We start from the raw sequence: 24,387 nt of genomic DNA, 5'->3' as shown, positions 1-24,387 counted from the left end.
CTGCTGTTTATTACTGCGCTCGAGAGGGACACAGTGATGGAGTTGATGGAGCAGCTGAACAAGAACTAGCTGAATAACAAAACACTAGGGCTGTAGTCAAGACTATGTAGATCAAGTCTAAGACAATGACTAGTCCAGACTGACTCATGATCTAAATTATCAGTACCATCAGGACAAGTCATATGGTGTGTTCCATTCTGGAGGCAGCTGCCTAAATAGTCACTGCCTCCAACTGTCTTCACTGCCCTCTCTCTTTGAGCAGCATTTTACCTGAAAAGAAACCTCAGCAGGCATCACATTCGGGACAGTGCTTCAAAACCATCATATGTCATAAGATCATATGCAGGAGCTGTTTTCCTTGCATTGACAATGTTGTGGGAATTTGTGTATGAAGAACAGGCTGATTTAAGGAGTCGGATCAGACATTACATATTCGACTCAGCATCCCAGACAAACACACATAGTCATGACTACTAGTTTGTGAATCATTTCAGTTCAAAACTATGTATAATTCTGTACACAATGCACTCAGAGAAAAGGGTGACACTTTATTTTGAGTGGTCCTTTTAGATGAAACACACACTCAACAGACTCTCAGTAACATGTCGAAAACATACGAGGGTTGCGGTTAAGTTTTAGGTTGAGGTTAAGGTTAGGGTTAGGATCAGGGCCAGGGTGAGGGTTAGGATTTGGGTAAAGTTGGGTAAGGATGCGTAATGGAAGTAACATATTAACAATACATCTACTTAATATAAGTAATATATCAACAGACCATCTACAAGATATTTACCTCAATGTATTCAGATGATTCACTACTGTTACTTCATTGATATTTTGCTGATGTGTTACTGACAATCTATTAAGAGCTTATTAATCATCTACAAATAAAGTATTACTAAAAAAAAAGTATTGCACACAATCTATTAATCTGACATGCTTTTTTATTTTGTGTATTCTCATCTGCAATACAAAACAAGCAGAGCAGGCAAAAATAAGCATTTGTGGTATTTATTTTTAAAAACATTTTATTTCTGAACTTCTACATCGTCCTGTAAGTTAAAGTCGTTTTCATCGTTCAGGGAGAACATCAGTTGCACGGGTTCCGTAGTGTTTTCCCCTGTATATGCTAAAAAGTGAGCTCCTTTCAGTCTTCAGTACAGTTTTCTCCCTGAAACAGCTCCTGTTCCTCAGCCCCTCAGCCAGTACCTCTCTGCCTCTGTAACATAAGTCTCTGAGGACAGAAATAAAGAAAACTGGTGGTCAAAATAAAGCACCTTAGCAGGCAGCTACTTTATGCTGCCTCCCGAATGGGGCAGCCTTCATCTCGGGAGCACCTTAAAATCCTGCCTACTTAGACAGTTGCCTCCCAATTGGAATGCACCAATAGTCTTGGATTCGACCAAGGCGGTCTCTACTACAGACCAAGTTAAGTCCAGGTTCAAGTGAGGGTGAGGCTGAGCCAAAAAAAAGACCCCCAAAACAACAAGTCACTTGTAACAACAGAATTAATGCCTAGAATTCTAGAGTTATTACTTTCATTTTCAAATACTGTAAGTAATTGATTGGATTGTAAGTTTAGAATATGGCTTCAAAAAAACAAAAAACAAAAAAATTCAGCAAATATATATATATATTTTTAAAAATGGTTGCTGGTATCAGAGACTGACGGCCAAGACAAAGACAGGTCTGCGCACAAATGCTGTCACATCCAACACAACACACATAAGTCCAGGCTTAAGAAGTACAGCACTGCAAAACTACACTTTGTGATAAAAAGTGAGCTCAATTAAAAGATTTTAGTGGTAGTTAAAAAAAAACAGCTATTTGTCATGAATTAGTCATTTTTCAGCTTCAGCAAAATAAGAAGAAAATGTTTATTTAACAGACATTTTAACATTTATGTAATAATTAAATGATACATTTTCACCCGTTGCCTAATTATAGCTTCAATTCATTTCTCTGGATTTGCTCTCAGTTTTTGAAATAAATCTGCAGGGATATTTTTTCCACAATATTGTAAGTCATTAAAATTAGATGATTGGCTTGTTACCACATGAAGTCAATTATTTTTAAGTTGAATTAATTGACCATTTTAACAGTGATGGAGTGAAGTCTTGTTTTACTATTTTTTTTCTTTTTTGTAAATATAGAAAGAATAAATGTCACATGATAATGTCTGAGTTATAATATAGAAAAAAATGCTTCATTACTTAAAATGAAATTAAAATGAAAATATTATATATACTTATATATAAGTATATATAATAAATATTATATATACTTATCCGTGTGTTAAACTGCCTGAAGATTTTAATCTGCTCCATGTTGTGGACACGCCTTATTCAAACACAGTCTGGTATATTAAGCATGTTCTTGGCTTCCCAGTTACCAGTAATTTCTCAGACAACACTTCCACATCACTGTTCATTTATGGTTCAGATCTTCAGCAGGAAGATGAATCTGAGTTATTGTATATTGATGATACTGATTTCATGTAAGTTGCACATTTTAAAGACTGTTACTGTTATCTCTGAGAATGTTCTCTCTTCTGGGAGTGTATTAGAATGCAATTAATAACTATGTTATTAATTATCAAACTACCTTTTTTTTCAGATACTAATGGACAGTCACTGACCTCCTCTGAATCAGTGGTGGAGAAACCTGGGAAATCGGTCACTCTGTCCTGTTCTGTGTCTGGGCTTACTCTTAGCTATTTGCACTGGATTCGTCAGAAACCTGGACAAGGACTGGAGTGGATCGGTTACATTGGTAGTGGCACGGGCACTAGCTTTGCCCAGTCACTACAGGGCCAGTTCTCCATCACTAAAGACACCAGTAAAAACATGCTGTACCTGCAGGTGAAGAGCCTGAAAGCTGAAGACACGGCTGTTTATTACTGTGCACGAGACTCACACTGACACAAAAAGGCTACAGACTCGTATAAAAACCTGCTCAAACTCCTCTTCTGTTGGCCAGATGTACAAAAGCTGTAAACATTCCATTAGCAATGAGCAGAACCCCAGAGACATTCAACAAAAATACCTGAAAGTTCTTTAACATTTGATACAAAAGTACATTTCAACATTTTTCAGATATTTTGCTAAGGATATTGGAATATTTACATACATATTTATGTGGGAAAATATTATGAAAATTACCACTGAAGTTCGAAGGCGGAGAAATCTTTCAAATGACCATTACTTGACAATGAAACTTCATTAAAGTGATACAATGGAAACAATATTTGAGGATCACAGTGGAAATTGAAACACTTTAAGACTGTTTATGTCAATACAGTGTCTTTTCTGCTTATAACATCTAAGCTCATCTTTCAGTAGCTAACATGAGCTGTTCATTAATATTAAAGTATTACATTAGCAACACACTATTCAATGCTCATGCTTGTGTTATGAAGTCCTCAGACAGCTTTCAAATACAGTGTTACTGGAAATACCTCATTATCCTGTGAATAATGTTTGGGCAAAATAAACATCTGTTTAATGCATGTATGAATCATTAATCTATATGTATCTAATATGTTGTATGTTTTGTAAACTTTAGATCATTTCTACCCAGTATTTCAGTACACAAGGTTCTGAGATGTGCTCTTCTCAAAACAGCCATAGATTAACTGACTCAGTTTGAATAAGAATGTATGGACTGACCTTGGGGATTTAGACAGGCTTATTTATTTACCACAGGTGTACACTGTGTATAATTGGTCATGTTTATTTTTTATTTATTTATTTATTTTTTTTGGTTTTTACAGTGGTTACGAAACTGAAAGGCCATCCTTCGCTTATTGGATTTCCAGGCAAAACATTAAGTAAAAGTTATTCATTTTTCAGCATCAGGAAAAAAGTCTCAAGCAAATATTTAACAAAAAATGACACAGAAGGCAAAAAAAAAAAATCCATACTCTTAGCACTGAGTTGTCTTCTCACAGCGGAAAGATGGACAGAAACACATGGATTTGTTCAGATCTGAGGAAAGAGTGCTGTTCATCTGATGATGAATTTTTGGTGGTCTATCAAGTCTTTCTCTGTCTGTTTTAATAAAACTCTAATGTTGAAAACTCCTCTTTTTCACTTATTTTCTTTTGGCTTTCTCCTTCTTTTTGCAAGTAGATCATGTACTATCTATTATCCTCTGAACTGTCTCCTGGAACAATTAATAACTTGTAAATATTGACTATTTTTAATGGAACTTAAATAATAGCATTACTATTTAATCTAAACTCTACAAACCAGAGAGTTACATACTGATCATGAACATTATGCTTCCTGCAAATACACCATCTTGGAAATATAGTGCAGACCTCATGTAAATGACATATGGACAGAAGCAATTCTTGATTTTTACTCAGAAATTTTGTTTTTGTAAACATAGGAGCAAATATCACTATGTTTGATTAACAATTCAGAAAATGCTTCATTATTGAAATATTTCCTCACCTACATGTGTATCTTTCTGAAGCTGAGACCAAAAAGTTGTGAACACTCCTTATTCAAATACAGTCTGGTATATATGGCACATTCTTGGCTTCCCAGTTATCAGCAACATCTTAGACAACACTTCAACAGCACTCTCAGTTTATGGCTAAGAGCTTCAGCAGGAAGATGAACCTAAGTTATTGTGTATTAATGATACTGATTCCATGTAAGTTCCACACTTTCAGACTGTTTATGTTATCTTTAAGAATATTGTTTCTTCTGAGAGTATGACAGCATACAGTTAATAATAAATAATCAATTACTTTATTAAATATCTTCCTAGATACATATGGACAGTCACTCCTCTGAGAGTTTGAGTGTGTGCATTATATTAACTATCTAAACATTCTTTTCACCAGATACTTATGGTCAGTCTCTGACCTCGTCTGAGTCAGTGGTGGAGAAACCTGGGAAATCGGTCACTCTGTCCTGTTCTGTGTCTGGTTTCTCAATGGGCAGCTACTACATGAGCTGGATCCGTCAGAAACCCGGGAAAGGACTGGAGTGGATTGGTCAAATTGATACTGGCACTAGCACTCACTTTGCCCAGTCACTACAGGGCCAGTTCTCCATCACTAAAGACACCAGTAAAAACATGCTGTACCTGCAGGTGAAGAGCCTGAAAGCTGAAGACACGGCTGTTTATTACTGTGCACGAGACTCACACTGACACAAAAAGGCTACAGACTCGTATAGCCTCCGTATAGCTTCCAAAATGTTTTCCTGAATCTTTTCTCGAAAAAGGTTTTTAGAAACAGTCCACATCGGATTCATGACGTGTTCTTAAACTGCAAAACTGTTCACACCTTTGTGCTCTTGAGTGTGTGTCCATTCTGTTCTTACCTAAGAACAAACCCCAAATAAGAAAAGACTTCTGGAGATCAGAATGTTCATGAAAACTGCATGAATGGTTTTTAAGAAGGCATTTCAACTTAAGAACGGTTGGTGAATGAGGCTCATTGTTCTAAGAACACCAGCAGCTTCTTTGTTTGATGTGTCCGTCTCCTTTTCTCAGTGAGGTTCTTCTTGACAGCTACACATCCTTTCAGAGCCATAGCGCTGAGTCGTCTTCTCACAGTGGAAGGATGGACAGAAACACCTGTGGATGTTTTCAGATCTGAAGCAGCTTGATTTTCTCCTCTCTCTCAAATATCAAAGCTTTAAGTGCTGTTTATCTGATAGGGGGCAGTTTTGGTGCCTACCAGGTCTTGAAAGTGGTTGTTATGAGTCCAGTTTGCTTTAAATCCTTTATTTTAAGAACTCCACTTATGGAAAACTCTGCTTTTTTGCTTTTTTATTATTTTTCCATCCTTGTATAAAATATCCAGACATAATCACCACCACTATTTTTATCATGCAAGTAAAATGTAATAAAATCTTGTAAAAGTCTTGCAGCAAATATTTTTCTCAAATTGCATTTTATGCATCTGCTGAGTAAAGCATTAAAATTTTGCTTGTTAAGTATTGAGTCTGACTGTTGGTTACTTTGCATAGTCTGCCCTCCAGAGGCTTCTTTAGGGAAATTCAGATTATGAATGTCCCAATATACAGGTGAACGCAAAGGTTTGAAGAAATAATTAATAGATGATGTATCATCTCTCATCATATTTTATCATATATGATGTTTTATGAAGAGAATGGCATTATATTGAACTAAGGACCCTTAAAGTAGAATGACATTTAATCCATGTGTAACACTGTTATGAAGCATCATTCACAAGTAATGAAATTTGATAGGCAGAAATCGAGTTAACAACACCATAAAACAGTTCTGTATATTTCTACTGGAGTTAAAGTCCAAATGCACAGTTTCTATTATGGAGCAATGTGTAGATTCAGACATAAACAGCTCATTCTGCAGCTATTGTCCTTAATACATATAGTTCACTTCTGCTTTTCACTTCATTTTTACTTTCTTATTCCTTCTAAGTGGATATTTTATCTAATCCCCTCAATTTTGAACTTAAAAAAGTAAATAACCTGCTTAACTTAAAATCTTGAATTAATTGAATATAAAATTGAATTAAAGAATTAATTAATTTAATAAGAATTAAGTAATTTGAGTTAAAAAATAGAAAACACAATTTTTCCTTCTCTTAACATTTTATTAGAAGTTAGGTTAATAGTAGGCTAAATTATTTTTAAGTTGCAGTTTTTCTGTGTGACTGTATTTATTAGAAACTACTAATAATTTTGGATTCCCCTGTCATTTATACAGTTTAAATAGCTTGATTATTTAATCTAATTTCTACAGAACAGCAGAGCTACATACTACTCATGAACATTTTGCTTAATTTAAACACACATCACAATCTTGGAAATATTAATATTGAATATTTAGATTTAAACTATTTTTGTAAATGATGGAGGAGCAAATTTCAGAAGACGGCTATAATACAGAAAATATTTCATTATTAAAATGGAAATGTTCACATATGTGAATCTGCTCAAAGCTGAGACTCCTGCCCAGCTCTGTAGACACTCCTTATTCAAATACAGTCTGGTTTATACGGCACGTTCTTGGCTGTCCCAGTTATCAGCAACATCTCAGACAATACTTCAACAGACTGTCTGTTTAGCATCAGCAGGAAGATGAATCTAAGTTATTGTATATTAATGGTACTGGTTTCATGTAAGTTCCACATTTTTCAATTTTCTGTTACTGTTACTGAGAATATTCTCTCTTCACAGAGTATGATTGCATTCATTATGTTATTAACTATCTTCTTTTCTCCAGATTCTTATGGACAGTCATTGACCTCCTCTGAGTCAGTGGTGGAGAAATCTGGGAAATCGGTCACTCTGTCCTGTTCTGTGTCTGGTATCTCAATGAGTTACTACTGGATGCACTGGATTCGTCAGAAACCTGGAAAAGGACTGGAGTGGATCGGTTACATTGATAGGGGCACTAGCACTGGCTTTTCCCAGTCACTACAGGGCCAGTTCTCCATCACTAAAGACACCAGTAAAAACATGCTGTACCTGCAGGTGAAGAGCCTGAAAGCTGAAGACACGGCTGTTTATTACTGTGCAGCGGGGTCACACTGATACAAAAAGGCTACAGACTCGTATAAAAACCTGCTCAAGCTCATCTTCTGTTGGCCAGATGTGACAGAGCTGTAAACATCCTCTTAGCAATGAGCAGAAATCCAGAGACATTCATTACCAACAACATCATCTAAATGTGGACATCTAAATATTAGAGTGAAGTGTTTTTGAGTTAAAGAGCTAATTCTGCAGCCATTACCCTTAATACACATAGTTCACCAAAAAAATAATAAATTGACCATAATTTTGTAAACTCTAGTAATGAAAACCTCTGCTTTTCATTTCATTTTACTTTCTTATTCCTTATAAGTGGAGTATTTTATATCTAATCACCTCAATTTTGAACTTCATAAAAGTAAATAACCTGCTTAACTTCAAATGTTGTGTTAACTGAACTTCAAATTAAATGTTAAAAAATATCAAACACGAATTTTTCTTCTCTTAACATTTTATTAGAAGTTTTGTAGGTAGTTTTTAAGTTGCATATTCACTGTGTGACCATATTTATCAGGAACTGCTAATAATTACAGAGAGTTCTGTGAGTTTATAGATTGTCTAAATAGCATTATTATTTAATCTATACAGAATAGCAGAGCTACATATTACAATCTTAGAAATATAATTTACACTTAAATTAAACTGTATTTTTAAAAATTCGAGGCTATTTTTTTTAGAAATGTAGTTTTTGTAAATGTAGAAGGAGCAAATTTCATGCGGCTATAATACAGAAAATGCTTCATTATTAAAATGGAAATGTTCACTCATCCATATGCAAATCTGCCCAAAACTGAGACTACTGCCCAGCTCTGTGGGCACTCCTCATTCAAATACAGTCTGTCCCAGTTATCAGTAATCTGTATAGTGTATGCAAATGGCCCAATTCAATGTTTGATGCTTCTGAAAATCTTGGCTGTCAAAGAATCCTTCTGTAATGTACTGCATACTCAATGACCACTAAAATCTCCACAAAGTTACTCGTTTACATCATAAAATTCTGTCTTGGAACTTCCCCACTTCCCCTTCACTTTCAAGTTTAACTTGTATATTGTACTGGTGGAAAGATTATGCTGCGCTACTGATTTAGAAGAAGAAAAACCAAATCACTCTCGTTTGACCATTTTAGTTACAGTAGCATAGGCTTCATTTCAATTACACTCTCACTGCCCACTTTAGACTCTAAACACTGCTGCTATTCTTAGTTCTGTTTATACTCATTGTGTTGTAACTACTTCATACCATTTATTGCAATACCTGAATACCTAAATACAACAATTCGGTCTTATATGCTGTGTAAATATGCAAATAGAAATACTTTAATTCCTACTCTCTCACACTTTAACTTATGTCTCATTTTTATTTCAGCCTAATCAATCAATCAATCAATCTTTCTGAACATACACTTAAATTAACTTTTACAATGCTGGAAATATGATTTATACCTGAATTAAAAATATGTTGAGAAAAAGAAGCCTTGATTTTATTCAAAACTAACAAGACAGTGTTATGACACAGAAAATAGTACTTTTTTACTACATTTGAAATATTTACTCATCCGTATGTTAAACTACATGAAGCTAAGACTACGTTCTGAAGTTGTGGACCCTCCCTATTCAAATACAATCTGGTATATACTGCATGTTCTTTACTGTCCCAGTTATCAGCAACGTCTCAGACAACATTTCCACAACACTTTCATTTAATGGCTCAGAGCTTCAGCAAGAAGATGAATCTGAGTTATTTTATATTAATGATAATAATTTCATGTAAGTTCCATGTTTATTTAAGACTGAAACTGTAATCTCTCTGCTGAGAGTGAGAGAACATGTGTTTAGTAATTCTTATATAGTTATGTTATTTATTATTTAAACATTCTTTTCACCAGATACTTATGGACAGTCTCTGACCTCCTCTGAGTCAGTGGTGGAGAAACCTGGGAAATCGGTTACTCTGTCCTGTTCTGTGTCTGGTATCTCAATGGGCAGCTGGTTTCACTGGATCCGTCAGAAACCTGGAAAAGGACTGGAGTGGATTGGATACATTGATAGTGGCACTAGCACTAGCTTTGCCCAGTCACTACAGGGCCAGTTCTCCATCACTAAAGACACCAGTAAAAACATGCTGTACCTGCAGGTGAAGAGCCTGAAAGCCAAAGACACAAACAGGCTACAGACTCATACAAAAACCTGCTCAAGTTCCTCGTCTGTTGGCCAGATGTGACAGAGCTGTAAACATCCTCTTAGCAATGAGCAGAAATCCAGAGAATTTCATTACCAACAACACCATCTTGAGGTGAACAACTGAATTTTAGATTAAGATATTTTGGAGCTAAACTCTACAGGGTGGTAGATCTCCAGGAATGAACTTGGACACACCTGCTTTGGATATCAACATTGCATGAAGTGTTATCAAATATGGTGAAACTTTATTTCTTTATAACTTTTATGAAGCAATAACTACATTTTCATAAACAGCTTAGGCCAGCAATACCAGATTACTTAAGACATTAGATGAAGTAAATGGCACAGTATGGACAAAACTAAAGTGCTGGCCATTAGATCAATTTATAACACTGCTATGAAGCATCATTTTCAAGTAATAGAACTTACCAAGCAGAAATTAAGTTAAGATCTCTATTTATGCTGATAATTTTCAGCACCAAAATCTCGTCTTGAGTAAAAGTGGAAATACTTTGTAAAACATCATTTGAGTAAAACTAGATGTTCTCTGACTAAATTTCTACTACAAAACTTTCTTTTGACTGTGCTTGACTGTCAAAAGTAAATGTGCTGAGAGTAATTAGTTTCATCATTTTTGATGAACCTTCTATGAAGGAGAATAGCTGCATAATTTGCTTCTCAGCTCAAATACACAGCACTCGGCATGATGTTAAGGTCTGGATTCTGAGGTTAGAAGAACATTGTTCTGAGAACATCAGCAGCTTCTGCTGGTTGGATTTGTAAATGATTTTTTTTTTTTGACTGTCTCCTTTTCTCAGTGAGGCTTTTTTACAGCTACACATCCTTTCAGACCCATAGCGCTGAGTCGTCTTCTCACAGTGGAAGGATGGACAGAAACACCTGTGGATGTTTTCAGATCTGAAGCAACTTGATTTTCTCCTCTCTCTCAAAGATGGAAGTTTTAAGTGCTGTTTATCTGATGGGGTCAGTTTTGGTGTCTACCAGCTCTTCCCAGGTGATTGTTAGGAGTTCAGTTTTCTCTGAATCTTTTATTTTTCTCTGATTTTTTTTATTTTTTACTGTTTTGTCTGGATAGTGAAAAAAATGAAAGGTGGTCTCAGAGTTTTCAAAATCATTGTATGTAGTGCTGGTAAATTTATGAAAGTCTCTAACCACCACCTTTTCCACGGTTTTATCATGCATGTAAAATGTACTTAAATGTTTTTAAGCCCTTCATCAAAATATATTTTCTCAATTTTCAATTTCAATTTCTCAATTTACATATTAACATTGAATTTATTTCTTTCTTCAGACACAAATACTAATGATTTCTCTTTAACAAGTGTATCTGCTGAGTGAAGAGTTCATTTTGCTTGTTGTGCTTTGAGTGTGTCTGAGTGTTGGTTCCTTTGCACAGTCTGCCCTCTAGAGGCTTCAGTTGAGAAATTCAGATTATCTGTGTCCCAAGATACAGTTTAATGCAAAAGTCTGGAGAAATAATTACTAGAAGTTTGTAGACAAATGTATTAATGCACTTCAGCAGATGAACAAGATGAAGATGGAGCTCAAAACACAACACTGAGTGTGACTCAATGAGCAAAAAACAATAGATATGAATTTTGTTATTCATATAAGATTTTTTATTTAATATTTATAAGAAACTGATTCTGGAGTCTCCTGTTAGTTTACAGAGTTTTAAACAGCATTGCTATTTAAATCTGAATTCTATAGAATAGCAAAGCTACACACTGCGCATGAACATTTTGCTTACTGTAAAAACACATTACAATCTTGCAAATATAAGTTAGACCCAAATTAAATAATATTTGGAGAAACAGAAGTCTAGTTTTTTGATGTTTTGTTTTTTCAGAAATCTAGTTTTGTAAACATAGAAGAAGCAAATTTCACATGACAGTTATAATAGAGAAAATGCTTCATTACTAAAAGGTAAATGTTCACTCATTCATGTGAAACTGCCCAAAGTTGAGACTAATTACCAGCTCTGTGGACACTCCCTATTCAAATACAGTCTGGTATATACATCACGTTCTTGTTCCAGTTATCAGTAACATCTCAGACAACACTTCCACAACATTCTCAGTTAAAGGCTAGGAGCTTCAGCAGGAAGATGAATCTAAGATATTGTATATTAATGATACTAATTTCATGTAAGTTCTACATGTTTCAGATTGTGACTGTTGCTGCTACTGTTACTGAGAATATTCTCTCATCTGAGCTCATAAGAATATGTTTTGTCTTATTAATTATCAAAACGTTTTTTTCTTCAGATACTTGTGGACAGTCACTGACCTCCTCTGAGTCAGTGGTGGAGAAACCTGGGAAATCGGTCACTCTGTCCTGTTCTGTGTCTGGTTTCTCGATGGGCAGCTACTGGATGCACTGGGTTCGTCAGAAACCCGGACAAGGACTGGAGTGGATCGGTTTCGTTGATACTGGCACTAGCACTTACTTTGCCCAGTCACTACAGGGCCAGTTCTCCATCACTAAAGACACCAGTAAAAACATGCTGTACCTGCAGGTGAAGAGCCTGAAAGCTGAAGACACGGCTGTTTATTACTGTGCGAGAGACTCACACTGACACAAAAAGGCTACAGACTCATATAAAAACCTGCTCAAGCTCATCTTCTGTTGGCCAGATGTGACAGAGCTGTAAACATCCTCTTAGCAATGAGCAGAAATCCAGAGACATTCATTACCAACAACAAATGAAATGTAAGCTTCATTCCTGTTTTATTTGTTTTTAATATAAGAAATTAACAGAAAATTGCAACAGAGTCAAGATTTTTTTTTCCATGAAACAGCACTGTAGTGCCAATGATATCTCTTCATCAAATTCAAGTCAGCCAAGATTACAAGACACAAGACAAGTCCAAGTATAAGCACTATTGAATTTAAAACTATAACTATAACAGCAAAAACTAACTACAAAATTAACATGAAAATAACACAAAAATAAACACAGAAAATGACACCCAGTGCCAGCCAAGAACCATTAAAAGCCATCAATTTTGACAGAAAAAAACATTAAAAGCCATTAATTACACCTTTTTTTATATTTTTATTGATTTTCCAGCATCAGCAAAAGAAACAGAAAACATATATTTGACAGAAATGTTGTCAACATTTTCTTTGGTGTCTTCTAGGATTTACAGATTTGTTAAACAAACTTTCTGGTGAAAGTTAACTATCAAAACCATTAGGTTAGGGTTGGGTTTAGGAGTAGGTTTTGGTTTCGGGTTGAGGTTATGGATAAAGTTAGGTTCAGGAGTAGGTTTAAGGTTATTAGAATTTGTCTCACATAATTTGAATTTAGTTGCATTTTACATACATATTCAGTTGAATGTTAATTAAAGACAGAATGAAGATCAGAGGACCATCAAAATAGCATGACTGAAAATGACACAGAAGCCTCAGCAAGTAAATATAATTACACATTTTCAATGTTTGCTTTTATTACAACTTCAGTTCTTTTCAGTGAACTTCCTCTTAGTTCCTCTCCCCACCAACTGTAGTTCAATAAGCTAGTTCATTGGTTTGTTACCATATGAAGAAGTCTTGTTTTTACTTTTTATTTTTGTAGATGTAGAAGGAGTAAATAAAGCATGACCATGTCTGAGCTATAATACAGAAAAATGCGTCACTAACAGCTTCAACTCTTCTGGGAAGGCTTTCCACAAGGATTAGGAGTGTTTATGGGAGTTTTTGACCATTCCTCCGGAAGCACATTTGTGAGATCAGACACTGATGTTGGACGAGAAGACCTGTCTCGCAGTCTCCGCTCTAATTCATCCCAAAGGTGTTCTATTGGGTTGAGGTCAGGACTCTGTGCAGGCCAGTCAAGTTCTTCCACACCAAACTCGCTCATCCATGTCTTTATGGACTTTGCTTTGTGCACTGGTGTGCAGTCATGTTGGAGCAGGAAGGGGCCGTCCCCAAACTGTTCCCACAAAGTTGGGAGCATGAAATTGTCCAAAATCTCTTGGTCTGCTGAAGCATTAAGAGTTCCTTTTCACTGGAACTAAGGGGCCGAGCCCAACTCCTGGAAAACAACCCCACACCATGACCCCCCCCTCCACCAGACTTTACACTTGGCACAATGCAGTCAGAAGCATGAGAAGCGTGATTTGTCACTCCAGAGAACACGTCTCCACTGCTCTAGAGTCCAGTGGCGGCGCTTTACACCACTGCATTCAACGCTTTGCATAGTGCTTGGTGATGCAAGGCTTGGATGCAGCTGCTCAGCCATGGAAACCCATTCCATGAAGCTCTCTATGCTCTGTTCTTGAGAGAGAGAGAGAGAGAGAGAGAGAGAGAGAGAGAGAGAGAGAGAGAGTCGTAGCTAAACTCTGCAGGGTGGTAGATCTCCAGGAATGGACCTGGGTTCTGTTTTGAACTTTATCTTTGCTAAGCTGGTTGGTAAAACCACCTCTGTAAACTTCTGAGAGAAATTCTATTGGTGTTCCCACAGCAGTCCATTCTGTGGGATTCCCAAATGGATGCAGACTGTTTGATGCAGTTTATGTACATGTATATTCCGTTGAATTTAGAGACTGATCTTGGGGATTGTGATTGACATTTCAGACTCAATTATAACTTATGAATGCTTTTTAGTGTCTACTATGAGCACAAAATCTGAATATACCTATTAATTCCTGAAGAGGGCAGACTATGCAAAAGTAACCACAAACACTCAAAGTACAAAGATTATCATCATTATATTAGAGTCTTTACCATGACAGTGTTATGATGCAGAAAATGCTTTTTTTTTTTTTTTGCTAAAAAGTTGTGGACCCTCCCTATTCAAATAAACTCTGGTATATACTGCATGTTCTTTGCTGTCCCAGTTTATCAGCAACATCTCAGTCAACATTTCAACAACACTTTCATTTAATGGTTTAGAGCTTCAGCAGGAAGATGAATCTGAGTTATTTTATATTAATGATACTAATTTCATGTAAGTTCCACATTTTTTCAGACTGAAAATGTCATTTGTGGCAGTATTCTCTCTCTACTGAGAGCATGAGAACATCTAGTTAGTAATTCTTAAATAATTATGTCATTCATTATTTATGTATATTATCTTCTTTTTCCAGATTCTTATGGTCAGTCTCTGACCTCCTCTGAGCCAGTGGTGGAGAAACCTGGGAAATCGGTCACTCTGTCCTGTTCTGTCTCTGGTTTCTCAATGAGTGACTACTACATGTACTGGATCCGTCAGAAACCTGGACAAGGACTGGAGTGGATCGGTTTCATTGATAGTGGCACTAGCACTGACTTTGCCCAGTCACTACAGGGCCAGTTCTCCATCACTAAAGACACCAGTAAAAACATGCTGTACCTGCAGGTGAAGAGCCTGAAAGCTGAAGACACGGCTGTTTATTGCTGTGCACGACAGACACACTGACACAAAAAGGCCACAGACTGCTCAAGCTCATCTTCTGTTGACCAGATGTGACAGAGCTGTAAACATCCTCTTAGCAATGAGCAGAAATCAAGAAACATTCATTATCAACAACACCATCTAGAGGTGAACATCGGAATATTAGAGTAAGATGTTTTGTAGCTAAACTCTGCAGGGTGGTAGATCTCCAGGAATAGACTTGGTCACTCCTGTTTTGGAAGATATCAACATCAAACACAATGTTATAAAATAAGGTAACATCTGATTTGAATGCTTTCTTCTATTAGGCAATAATTAAGACTTTTTCTTAAGATGTTTGCTGAAGTAAATGCCAGATAATAAAGTGCCAGACATTCAGTCCATTCACAACACTTTTATGAAGCATCATTTGTGCTATTGAATGTGTGTAGATTCTGTTCTAACTTAAGAATAAATCCCAAATAAAAAAGCACTGCTGAATATCAGAATCATGAAAACTGCGCAGTGAGTTTTAAGAAATTTCTTCTTATGAACGGTTGGTGAATGAGGCCCATTGTTCTGAGAACACCAGCAGCTTCCTTGTTGATTTGTAAATGTTCTTTTGTGTCTATTTGATTTTTCCAGTAAAGGCTTCTTAACAGCTAGACATCCTTTCAGAGCCATAGCGCTGAGTCGTCTTCTCACAGTGGAAGGATGGACAGAAACACCTGTGGATGTTTTCAGATCTGAAGCAGCTTGATTTTCTCCTCTCTCTCAAAGATGAAAACTTTAATTGCTGTTTATCTGATAGGGGTCAGTTTTGGTGTCTACCATGTCTTGCAAGTAATTGTTATTGAGTGGTTGAGTCCAGTTTGCTTTAAAGCCTTTATTTTATGAACTCCACTTATGGAAGACTCTGATTGTTCACTTTTTTTATTATTATTTTTTTCCATCTGAATTGAAGTGGATTATCTTATATCTAATCTCTCCAGAAATGAATGACTTAAAAATGAATAACTCTTACTTGTAAGTATTTTGACTGAAAATTTAATAAAGTTCGGTCTGTGGCCTTTGTAAAGTACTGTTTGTACTGCAGGAAAATATACAAAAATGTCCAGATCTAATCACCACCACTATTTTCATCATGCAAGTAAAAATCTTTTAAAAGCATTTCAGCAAATATTTTTCTCAAATTGCAGTTTCTGCATCTGTTGAGTAAAGTATTAAAATTTTGCTTGTTGAGCTTTGAGTCTGAGTGTTGGTTACTTTGCATAGTCTGCCCTCTAGAGGCTTCTTTGGGGAAATTCAGATTATGAGTATCCAAACACTTGTTTGCAAAAATTGAAGAAATAATTACTAAAAATGTAGAATAAAATTTATGAATGCAAATTAACAGATGATCAGGATGAAGGTGGCACTCAAAGCACAACACTAAGTGTGGCTCCCTGAGCAATAAACAATAAAGATTAGCAGTGTTTATTGAGCCTTTCATCCAAATGTATATGGACACAGAAAAGAGCTTAACAAGCATTTTCTCCCAAAAATCTCACAGGAATAAACTTTAGCATGTGATTCAGTCTATTGACTAAAGGACTATTCACATTTCACTTGAAGGCTTTATTTTAAGGCCACCTACACTCTCAGAAAAAGGTACTAAACTGTCACTGGGGTGGTCCCCCCAAGGGTACCTCTCAGTACCTTTAGTCAGAGAAAATAACTGTTACCATAATCCATTGAAATCATATTGTCTAAGCTGTACTGACTCCACACACCCCGTCTCGTCTCCAGGCTTTTTATTTTACTGTTCTGTTTTAAAACATTCGGTTATGAAAAGGTACAAATACGAACTTTTCACCTGGAAAAACTTATTTAAGGTGCACAACTGGACCTTAAAACGACTGTTGTACTTTTGAGGGAACATTTACATTGTTTATACCCTGATGAATGAAAAGTGTACCTGCACTAAAACTTTATTTCTAACAGTGTACATAGTGATGTTATAACACATGCCAAGGCATTAAAACAACTGATTTATAAAACAATACCTCAATCTGTATAAACAGCTTATGACAGTAATTGCAAGATGATGTAAGTTGTTTTCTAAAGCAAATGACAATACATTAACATAATGTGCCTTAAAGTAAAGTGGCATCAATTCCAATTGGAAGACTGTTATGAAGCATCATTCACAAGTAATGAAACGTATAAGGCAGAAATCAAGTTAATAACCCCATATATGAGTTCTGGAAATTTCTCTTTTAGTTATAGCACAAAGTACAATTTGTGTTATTGAACAGTGTGTTGATGCAGACATAAACAGCTCATTCTACAGCCATTTACCCTAATAGACATTGTGTATATAAAAATATGTAAAATGACTGTAATTTTGTGAACTCTATTAATGGAAAGTCTTGCTTTTTCACTTTTTTTAAACTTTTTCATTCCTTATACAAGTGGACTGTCATACCCAATCTCCTGTGTGGCTTTTTCACAAAACTGTATTTATTATGGACAATTAGCCAATAATTCTGACATCTACTGTTATTGTCTGGTTTCTAAACAGCATTATTATTTAATCTGAATTCTACAGAAAAGCAGAGCTACATATTGTCATAAGCATTTTGCTTACTGCAAAAACACATTACAATCTTGGAAATATAATTTAGACCTATATTAAACAATGTTTAGGGAAACATTTTTTCAGGAATGTAGTTTTTTAAATGTAGAAATAGCAAATTTCATGACAGTTATAATACAGAAAATGCTCCATTACTAAAATGTAAACTTTTATTCATCCGTATGTGAAACAGCTTCAACCTGAGACTCCTGTCCAGCTCTGTGGACACTCCTCATTCAAATACAGTCTGGTATATGCAGCACGTTCTTGGCTGTGCCAGTTATCAGCAGCATCTCAGACAATACTTCCACAGTACTGTCTGTTTAGCTTCAGCAGGAAGATGATTCTGAGTTACGGTATATTAATGATACTGATTTCATGTAAGTTCCACATTTTTCAACTTTATATTGCTGTTACTGAGAATATTCTCTCTTCACAGAGTATGATTGCATACATTATGTTATTAACTATCTAAACATTCTTTTCTCCAGATACGTATGGACAGTCTCTGACCTCCTCTGAATCAGTGGTGGAGAAACCTGGGAAATCGGTCACTCTGTCCTGTTCTGTGTCTGGTTTCTCAGTGAACGACTACTACATGCACTGGGTCCGTCAGAAACCTGGGAAAGGACTGGAGTGGATTGGCCGCATTGATTATGGCACGGGCACTAGATTTGCCCAGTCACTACAGGGCCAGTTCTCCATCACTAAAGACACCAGTAAAAACATGCTGTACCTGCAAGTGAAGAGCCTGAAAGCTGAAGACACGGCTGTTTATTACTGTGCATTCACGCAATTTTATAAAGTAAAATGTTATTTGAATGCCAACTTTTATTTAGCAATAACTAAGACTATGGCTTTAGGTGTTTGATGAAGTAAATGAGATAGTATGAACATAAACTCAAGTGCCAGACATTTGTTCTATTTACAACACTTTAATTAAACATTGTTTATAAGTAATAGAACTTGCCACAAATCTAGTAAAGATCATTATATATGAGTTCAACAGAAGCTTTCTTACTCACTTATGTGCTTAAATACTCATTTTCAAACATATTTCCCCACATGTATGAATTTATATCTTCCCATACCAAAATCTCATGTTGGGTAAAAGCAGAAATGCTCTGTAATAGTAAAATATAGAACTAGACGTTCTCTGACTAGATTTCTACTTGAGTACACAAATACAAAATTACTGATTGGTCTGGGTTCTGAGGTTGTAAGATTATTATTCTGAGAACACCAGCAGCTTCCTTGTTGGTTCGTATGTGTTCTTTATTTCCTATTTTCTTTTCTCAGGAACAGCTTCTGGACAGCTACACATCATTTCAGACCCATAGCGCTGAGTCGTCTTCTCACAGTGGAAGGATGGACAGAAACACCTGTGGATGTTTTCAGATCTGAAGCAGCTTGATTTTCTCCTCTCTCTCAGAGATGAAAGCTTTAAGTGCTGTTTATCTGATGGGGTCAGTTTTGGTGTCTATCAGGTCTTGCAAGTGGTTGTTATGAGTCCAGTTTGCTTTAAATCCTTTACTTTATGAACTCCACTTATGGAAAACTCAGATTTTTCACTTTTTTTTTTTTCATCCTTATTGTAGTGGATTATCTTATATTAATCTCCCAAGAAATTAATGACTTAAAAATGAATAACTCTTACCTGTATTTTCATTGTAAATTAAATAAATAAAATTTGATCTGTGGCCTTTGTAAAGTACTGTTTGTACTGCAGGTAAATTTACGAAAATATCCAGATCTACTCACCACCACCAGTTTTATCACACAAGTAAAATGTAATAAAATCTTTTAAAAGCATTTCAGCAGAATATTTTTCTCACATGACATGTTATGAATCTGTTGAGTTAATTATTAAAACTTTGCTTGTTGTGCTTTGAGTGTGTTTCACTGTTGGTTGCTTTGCATATTCTGCCCTCTAGAGGCTTCTATAGGGAATTTCAGATTGTGAGTATCAAACACTTGTTTTTAAATGTTTGAAGACATAATTACTAGAAGTTTATAAAGCAATTTATTAATGCACTTTAACAGATGAACAAGAATAAGGTGAATTTTGTTTATTGAGATTTTCATACAAGAAGTGTTTGGACAAGCATTCTCTCAAAAACTGTAAAGGAATAAACTTAAACATGTGATCCAGTGAACTCTAATAATGGAAACTCTTTTCACTTTTTTACTTTTTAATTTCTCATATAAGTGGATTGTTATATCTAATTTCCTCAGAAATTAATATGAATTATATAAATAAAGGCTGGTCTCTTTTCAACATAAAAAAAAAATAATAATCAGGTTAATTAAAATGTTTTGGTTATTGAATATCAAACAATATGTTAAAGTATTATTCTTTTAAAGATGTTATTAGAATTTCAGTTAACTTGAAGTTAACTAGGTTACTTTTTTCACAATACTGTATTTATTAGCAACAATTAGCCAATTATTCCAAACACTCCTATTATTGTCTAGTTTCTAAACAGTATTATTATTTAATCTGAATTCTACAGAATAGCAGAACTACATATTTTCATAAACATTTTGCTTATTGCAAAAACACATTATAATCGTTGAAATATAATGTAAACATAACTGAACAATGTTAGTAATGCTCCATTACTAAAATATAAACTTTCACTCATCCATATGTGAAACTGCCTGAATCTGACACTCCTGCCCAGCTCTGTGGACACTCCTTATTCAAATACAGTCTGATTTATACAGCACGTTCTTGGCTGTCCCAGTTATCAGCAGCATCTCAGACAACACTTCAACAACACTGTCTGTTTAGCTTCAGCAGGAAGATGATTCTGAGTTATTGTATATTAATGATACTGATTTCATGTAAGTTCCACATTTTTCAACTTTATGTTGCTGTTACTGAGAATATTCTCTCTTCACAGAGTATGATTGCATTCATTATGTTATTAACTATCTAAACATTTTTTTTCTCCAGATTCTTATGGACAGTCTCTGACCTCCTCTGAGTCAGTGGTGGAGAAACCTGGGAAATCGGTCACTCTGTCCTGTTCTGTGTCTGGTTTCTCAGTGAGCAGCTACTACATGAGCTGGATCCGTCAGAAACCTGGAAAAGGACTGGAGTGGATTGGTTACATTGATTATGGCTCTAGCACTTACTTTGCCCAGTCACTACAGGGCCAGTTCTCCATCACTAAAGACACCAGTAAAAACATGCTGTACCTGCAGGTGAAGAGCCTGAAAGCTGAAGACACGGCTGTTTATTACTGTGCAGCGGGGTCACACTGATACAAAAAGGCTACAGACTCATATAAAAACCTGCTCAAGCTCATCTTCTGTTGGCCAGATGTGACAGAGCTGTAAACATCCTCTTAGCAATGAGCAGAAATCCAGAGACATTCATTACCAACAACACCATCTAGATGTGAACATTTGAATATTAGAGTCAGGTGTGTTGGAGCTAAACTCTGCAGGGTAGTAGATCTTCAGGAATGGACTTGGACAAACCTGCTTTGGGAGAAATCAACATTCGAACATAATGTTATAAAATAAGCTAACACTTGGTTTGAACTGGTTTTAAGAGTATTAACTAGTTCTTATTACACTGTTAATAAACCCATAACACTCATGTTTACTCAAGTAAAGAACTAACATTTATGAGTTAGTCCTTTTAATTATGTTAATCAATCTACAGATTTATTGTTGTTAATTAAGTATTATGTTGTGTTATTCGCCCCCCCCCCCAAAAAAAAATGGGTTTTACTACTAATTGTACTATAAACTAATGATTACTTAACTTGTTAATGACATCCTATTTTCTCTCTAATTGCTTTTGTGTTTCCTTGAATAAGGTTGAGAATATACTTACATAATTGGATTAGAACACATTCAGCTTTATTATCATTGTGCAGTGTACTGGTACAGAGCCAATGTAATGCAGTTAGCATCTAACCAAAAGTGCAAAACACGGTATTATTTACATATAAAGTACAGGAAAGTAAAGTGTTAAGTGATGCTGTGGTTACAATACGTACAATTTAAGGATGGTAGAGAGGTAAAAAAACATAGATATGCAAGTATAAATATAATATTCATATAGAGAAAGTGAGCAGAGAGAGTGCAAATGTAGGTAGTCTGTACTGTGAGAGCAGCATATGTTAAATGTATACAGAGTAAAAACAGTAACTGACTGTGCAAATATGAATAGTGCAAGAATACTTAGACATAAAGTACAGTAACAGTGCAATAAGTGCAAAGAGGCAGTTAAAGTGGTGGTGAGAAGTTCATCATGGTCACAGCCTCGGGGAAGAAGCTTTTCCTGATCCTGTTGGTGCAGGAGTGGAGGCTACTGTAACATCTGCCAGATGTTAGGAGGGTAAAAAGTCCATGGCTAGGATAAGAAATGTCCTTAGTGGTGTTCCTCACCTGCCCAGGCAGCGCAATTAATGCTTATTCTAAATGATGCTACATATTAAACAGGAAGAACAATTCAAACTAAATTAAACTAATGACCTTCATATTTGCACATCTCCTCCAATGAAAGGTTGTTTAGGGATGTCAGAGAGGGTTTTCCATGGCACTGCTCTAAAAATACCCTTTTGGCAGCATAAAAGTTTAGATAACAAGATAGTAGCATGATAGATGCTGTCAACATGTGCAGATTTCACTCTGTTGCTTATAGAAGAAAATGTCTCCATATGCCTTTGACTAAGTGGCCTGCGTTTTGGGCCTAAGTATGATCATTTAGAAGAAGATTAGGTGCTATTTTGAGAAAGTATTACATGTTATCTCCCATCTCATGTACATTCATGGAGGAAAGGACAACACAGAAAGCTAATCTCCTGAAAGGAAAGGAAGCTATATATAAAGTAAGGGATGGACACAACAGATACTAAAAAAATTAAGATTATTCTTAGTTGTTGAGGCTTCTGTGGTATTTTTTGTTAAAAATGTGTTCTATAAATGGTTGTTTTAACTGGAAAATGAACATGTTAAGGGTGGTCCCTGATTTCTGCACTCTAATGTAGGTTCGATTTTGGCTGAATTAGAAAACTCCCTCAACCAGGGTTGATGTGTGTGACAAACCTACACAACACTGATACCACTTCTATCCACAAATAAGATCTGTTATCTAAATGGAAGACGGTAAAATGGTAAGATGGAGGCATACAGGTGCATCAAAGGGTTTTCAGCTGTATGTTTATGTGTTGAAAACTCTAAAGAAAACTCAGTTTTCTAATATACTGAGCATCATTGTATTCATGAACAATTTAACCAGACCAACATATCCCACCAGTTTCTTCAGCAGACTCAAAAGGTTTTTTATAGAGTTTCTAAACAGCATTACTATTTAACATGAACGTAATCTACAGATTAGCAGAGCTACATAACTGTCATAAACATTTTGCTTGCTGCAGAAACACATTACAATCTTGCACATACAAGTTAGACCTAAATTAAAAAAAATGTTTGGAGAAACAAAAGTCTAGTGTTTCTTCAGAAATGTAGTTTTTTGTAAATGTAAAAGCAACAAGTTTTACAACAGTTATAATAGAGAAAATGCTTCATTACTAAAATATAAAATTTCACTCATCCGTATGTGAAACTGCCTGAATCTGAGACTCCTGCCCAGCTCTGTGGACACTCCTTATTCAAATACAGTCTGGTATATACAGCACGTTCTTGGCTGTCCCAGTTATCAGCAGCATCTCAGACAACACTTCAACAGTACTGTCTGTTTAGCTTCAGCAGGAAGATGATTCTGAGTTACTGTATATTAATGATATTGATTTCATGTAAGTTCCACATTTTTCAATTTTCTGTTACTGTTACTGAGAATATTCTCTCTTCTGAGAATATAATTGCATGCATTATGTTATTAACTATAAACATTCTTTTTTCCAGATTCTTATGGACAGTCACTGACCTCCTCTGAGTCAGTGGTGGAGAAACCTGGGAAATCAGTCACTCTGTCCTGTTCTGTGTCTGGTATCTCAATGAGTAGCTGGTACATGAGCTGGATCCGTCAGAAACCCGGAAAAGGACTGGAGTGGATCGGTTACATTGATAGTGGCACAGGCACTAGCTTTGCCCAGTCACTACAGGGCCAGTTCTCCATCACTAAAGACACCAGTAAAAACATGCTGTACCTGCAGGTGAAGAGCCTGAAAGCTGAAGACACGGCTGTTTATTACTGTGCACGACAGACACACTGATACAAAAAGGCTACAGACTCGTATAAAAACCTGCTCAAGCTCATCCGTCTGTTGACCAGATGTGACAGAGCTGTAAACATCCTCTTAGCAATGAGCAGAAATCCAGAGACATTCATTACCAACAACACCATCTAGAGGTGAACATCTGAATATTAGAGTAAGATGTTTTGGAGCTAAACTCTGCAGGGTGGTAGATCTCCAGGAATGAACGTGCTCACTCCTGTTTTGGGAGAAATCAACATCAAACACAATATTATAAAGTAAGCTAATACTTGGTTTGAATGTTAACCTTTACTAGGCAATAACTAAGACTATTTTTAAGATGTTTGCTGAAGTAAATTCCAGATAATAAAGTGCCAGACATTCAGTCTATTCAAAACACTGTTATGAAGCATCATTTCCAAGTAATAGACCTTTTCGGAAATCTAGAGAAGATCACCATATATCACCAAAGGAAGTTTTTAATTTGCTCACA

At 35.8% G+C, this 24,387-nt stretch overlaps 8 gene segments (V, D, J or C); all 8 read left to right on the top strand.

The window, feature by feature from the left end:
- Window positions 1-2,413: 2,413 nt before the first annotated feature.
- On the top strand, window positions 2,414-2,918 carry LOC118802786. The segment is given in 2 exon segments: window positions 2,414-2,494; window positions 2,614-2,918. Coding segments are annotated over 2 exon segments (369 nt in total).
- Window positions 2,919-4,619: 1,701 nt separating this feature from the next.
- Window positions 4,620-5,163, top strand: LOC118802785. The segment is given in 2 exon segments: window positions 4,620-4,659; window positions 4,853-5,163. Coding segments are annotated over 2 exon segments (351 nt in total).
- A 1,882-nt stretch (window positions 5,164-7,045) lies between these two features.
- On the top strand, window positions 7,046-9,758 carry LOC118802784. The segment is given in 3 exon segments: window positions 7,046-7,125; window positions 7,231-7,521; window positions 9,424-9,758. Coding segments are annotated over 3 exon segments (666 nt in total).
- Window positions 9,759-11,796: 2,038 nt separating this feature from the next.
- LOC118802783 lies at window positions 11,797-12,317 on the top strand. The segment is given in 2 exon segments: window positions 11,797-11,886; window positions 12,007-12,317. Coding segments are annotated over 2 exon segments (351 nt in total).
- A 2,336-nt stretch (window positions 12,318-14,653) lies between these two features.
- On the top strand, window positions 14,654-15,143 carry LOC118802782. The segment is given in 2 exon segments: window positions 14,654-14,693; window positions 14,833-15,143. Coding segments are annotated over 2 exon segments (351 nt in total).
- Window positions 15,144-18,055: 2,912 nt separating this feature from the next.
- Window positions 18,056-19,661, top strand: LOC118802780. The segment is given in 3 exon segments: window positions 18,056-18,095; window positions 18,207-18,520; window positions 19,650-19,661. Coding segments are annotated over 3 exon segments (366 nt in total).
- Window positions 19,662-20,463: 802 nt separating this feature from the next.
- On the top strand, window positions 20,464-21,059 carry LOC118802818. The segment is given in 2 exon segments: window positions 20,464-20,562; window positions 20,675-21,059. Coding segments are annotated over 2 exon segments (351 nt in total).
- Window positions 21,060-23,411: 2,352 nt separating this feature from the next.
- On the top strand, window positions 23,412-23,912 carry LOC118802779. The segment is given in 2 exon segments: window positions 23,412-23,492; window positions 23,602-23,912. Coding segments are annotated over 2 exon segments (351 nt in total).
- The last annotated feature ends 475 nt before the right edge of the window (window positions 23,913-24,387 follow it).

The sequence above is a fragment of the Colossoma macropomum genome, unplaced genomic scaffold (assembly GCF_904425465.1).
Source record: "Colossoma macropomum unplaced genomic scaffold, Colossoma_macropomum, whole genome shotgun sequence".
Lineage (NCBI taxonomy): Eukaryota > Metazoa > Chordata > Actinopteri > Characiformes > Serrasalmidae > Colossoma > Colossoma macropomum.
This window is presented reverse-complemented; position numbering and strand designations above follow the sequence as displayed.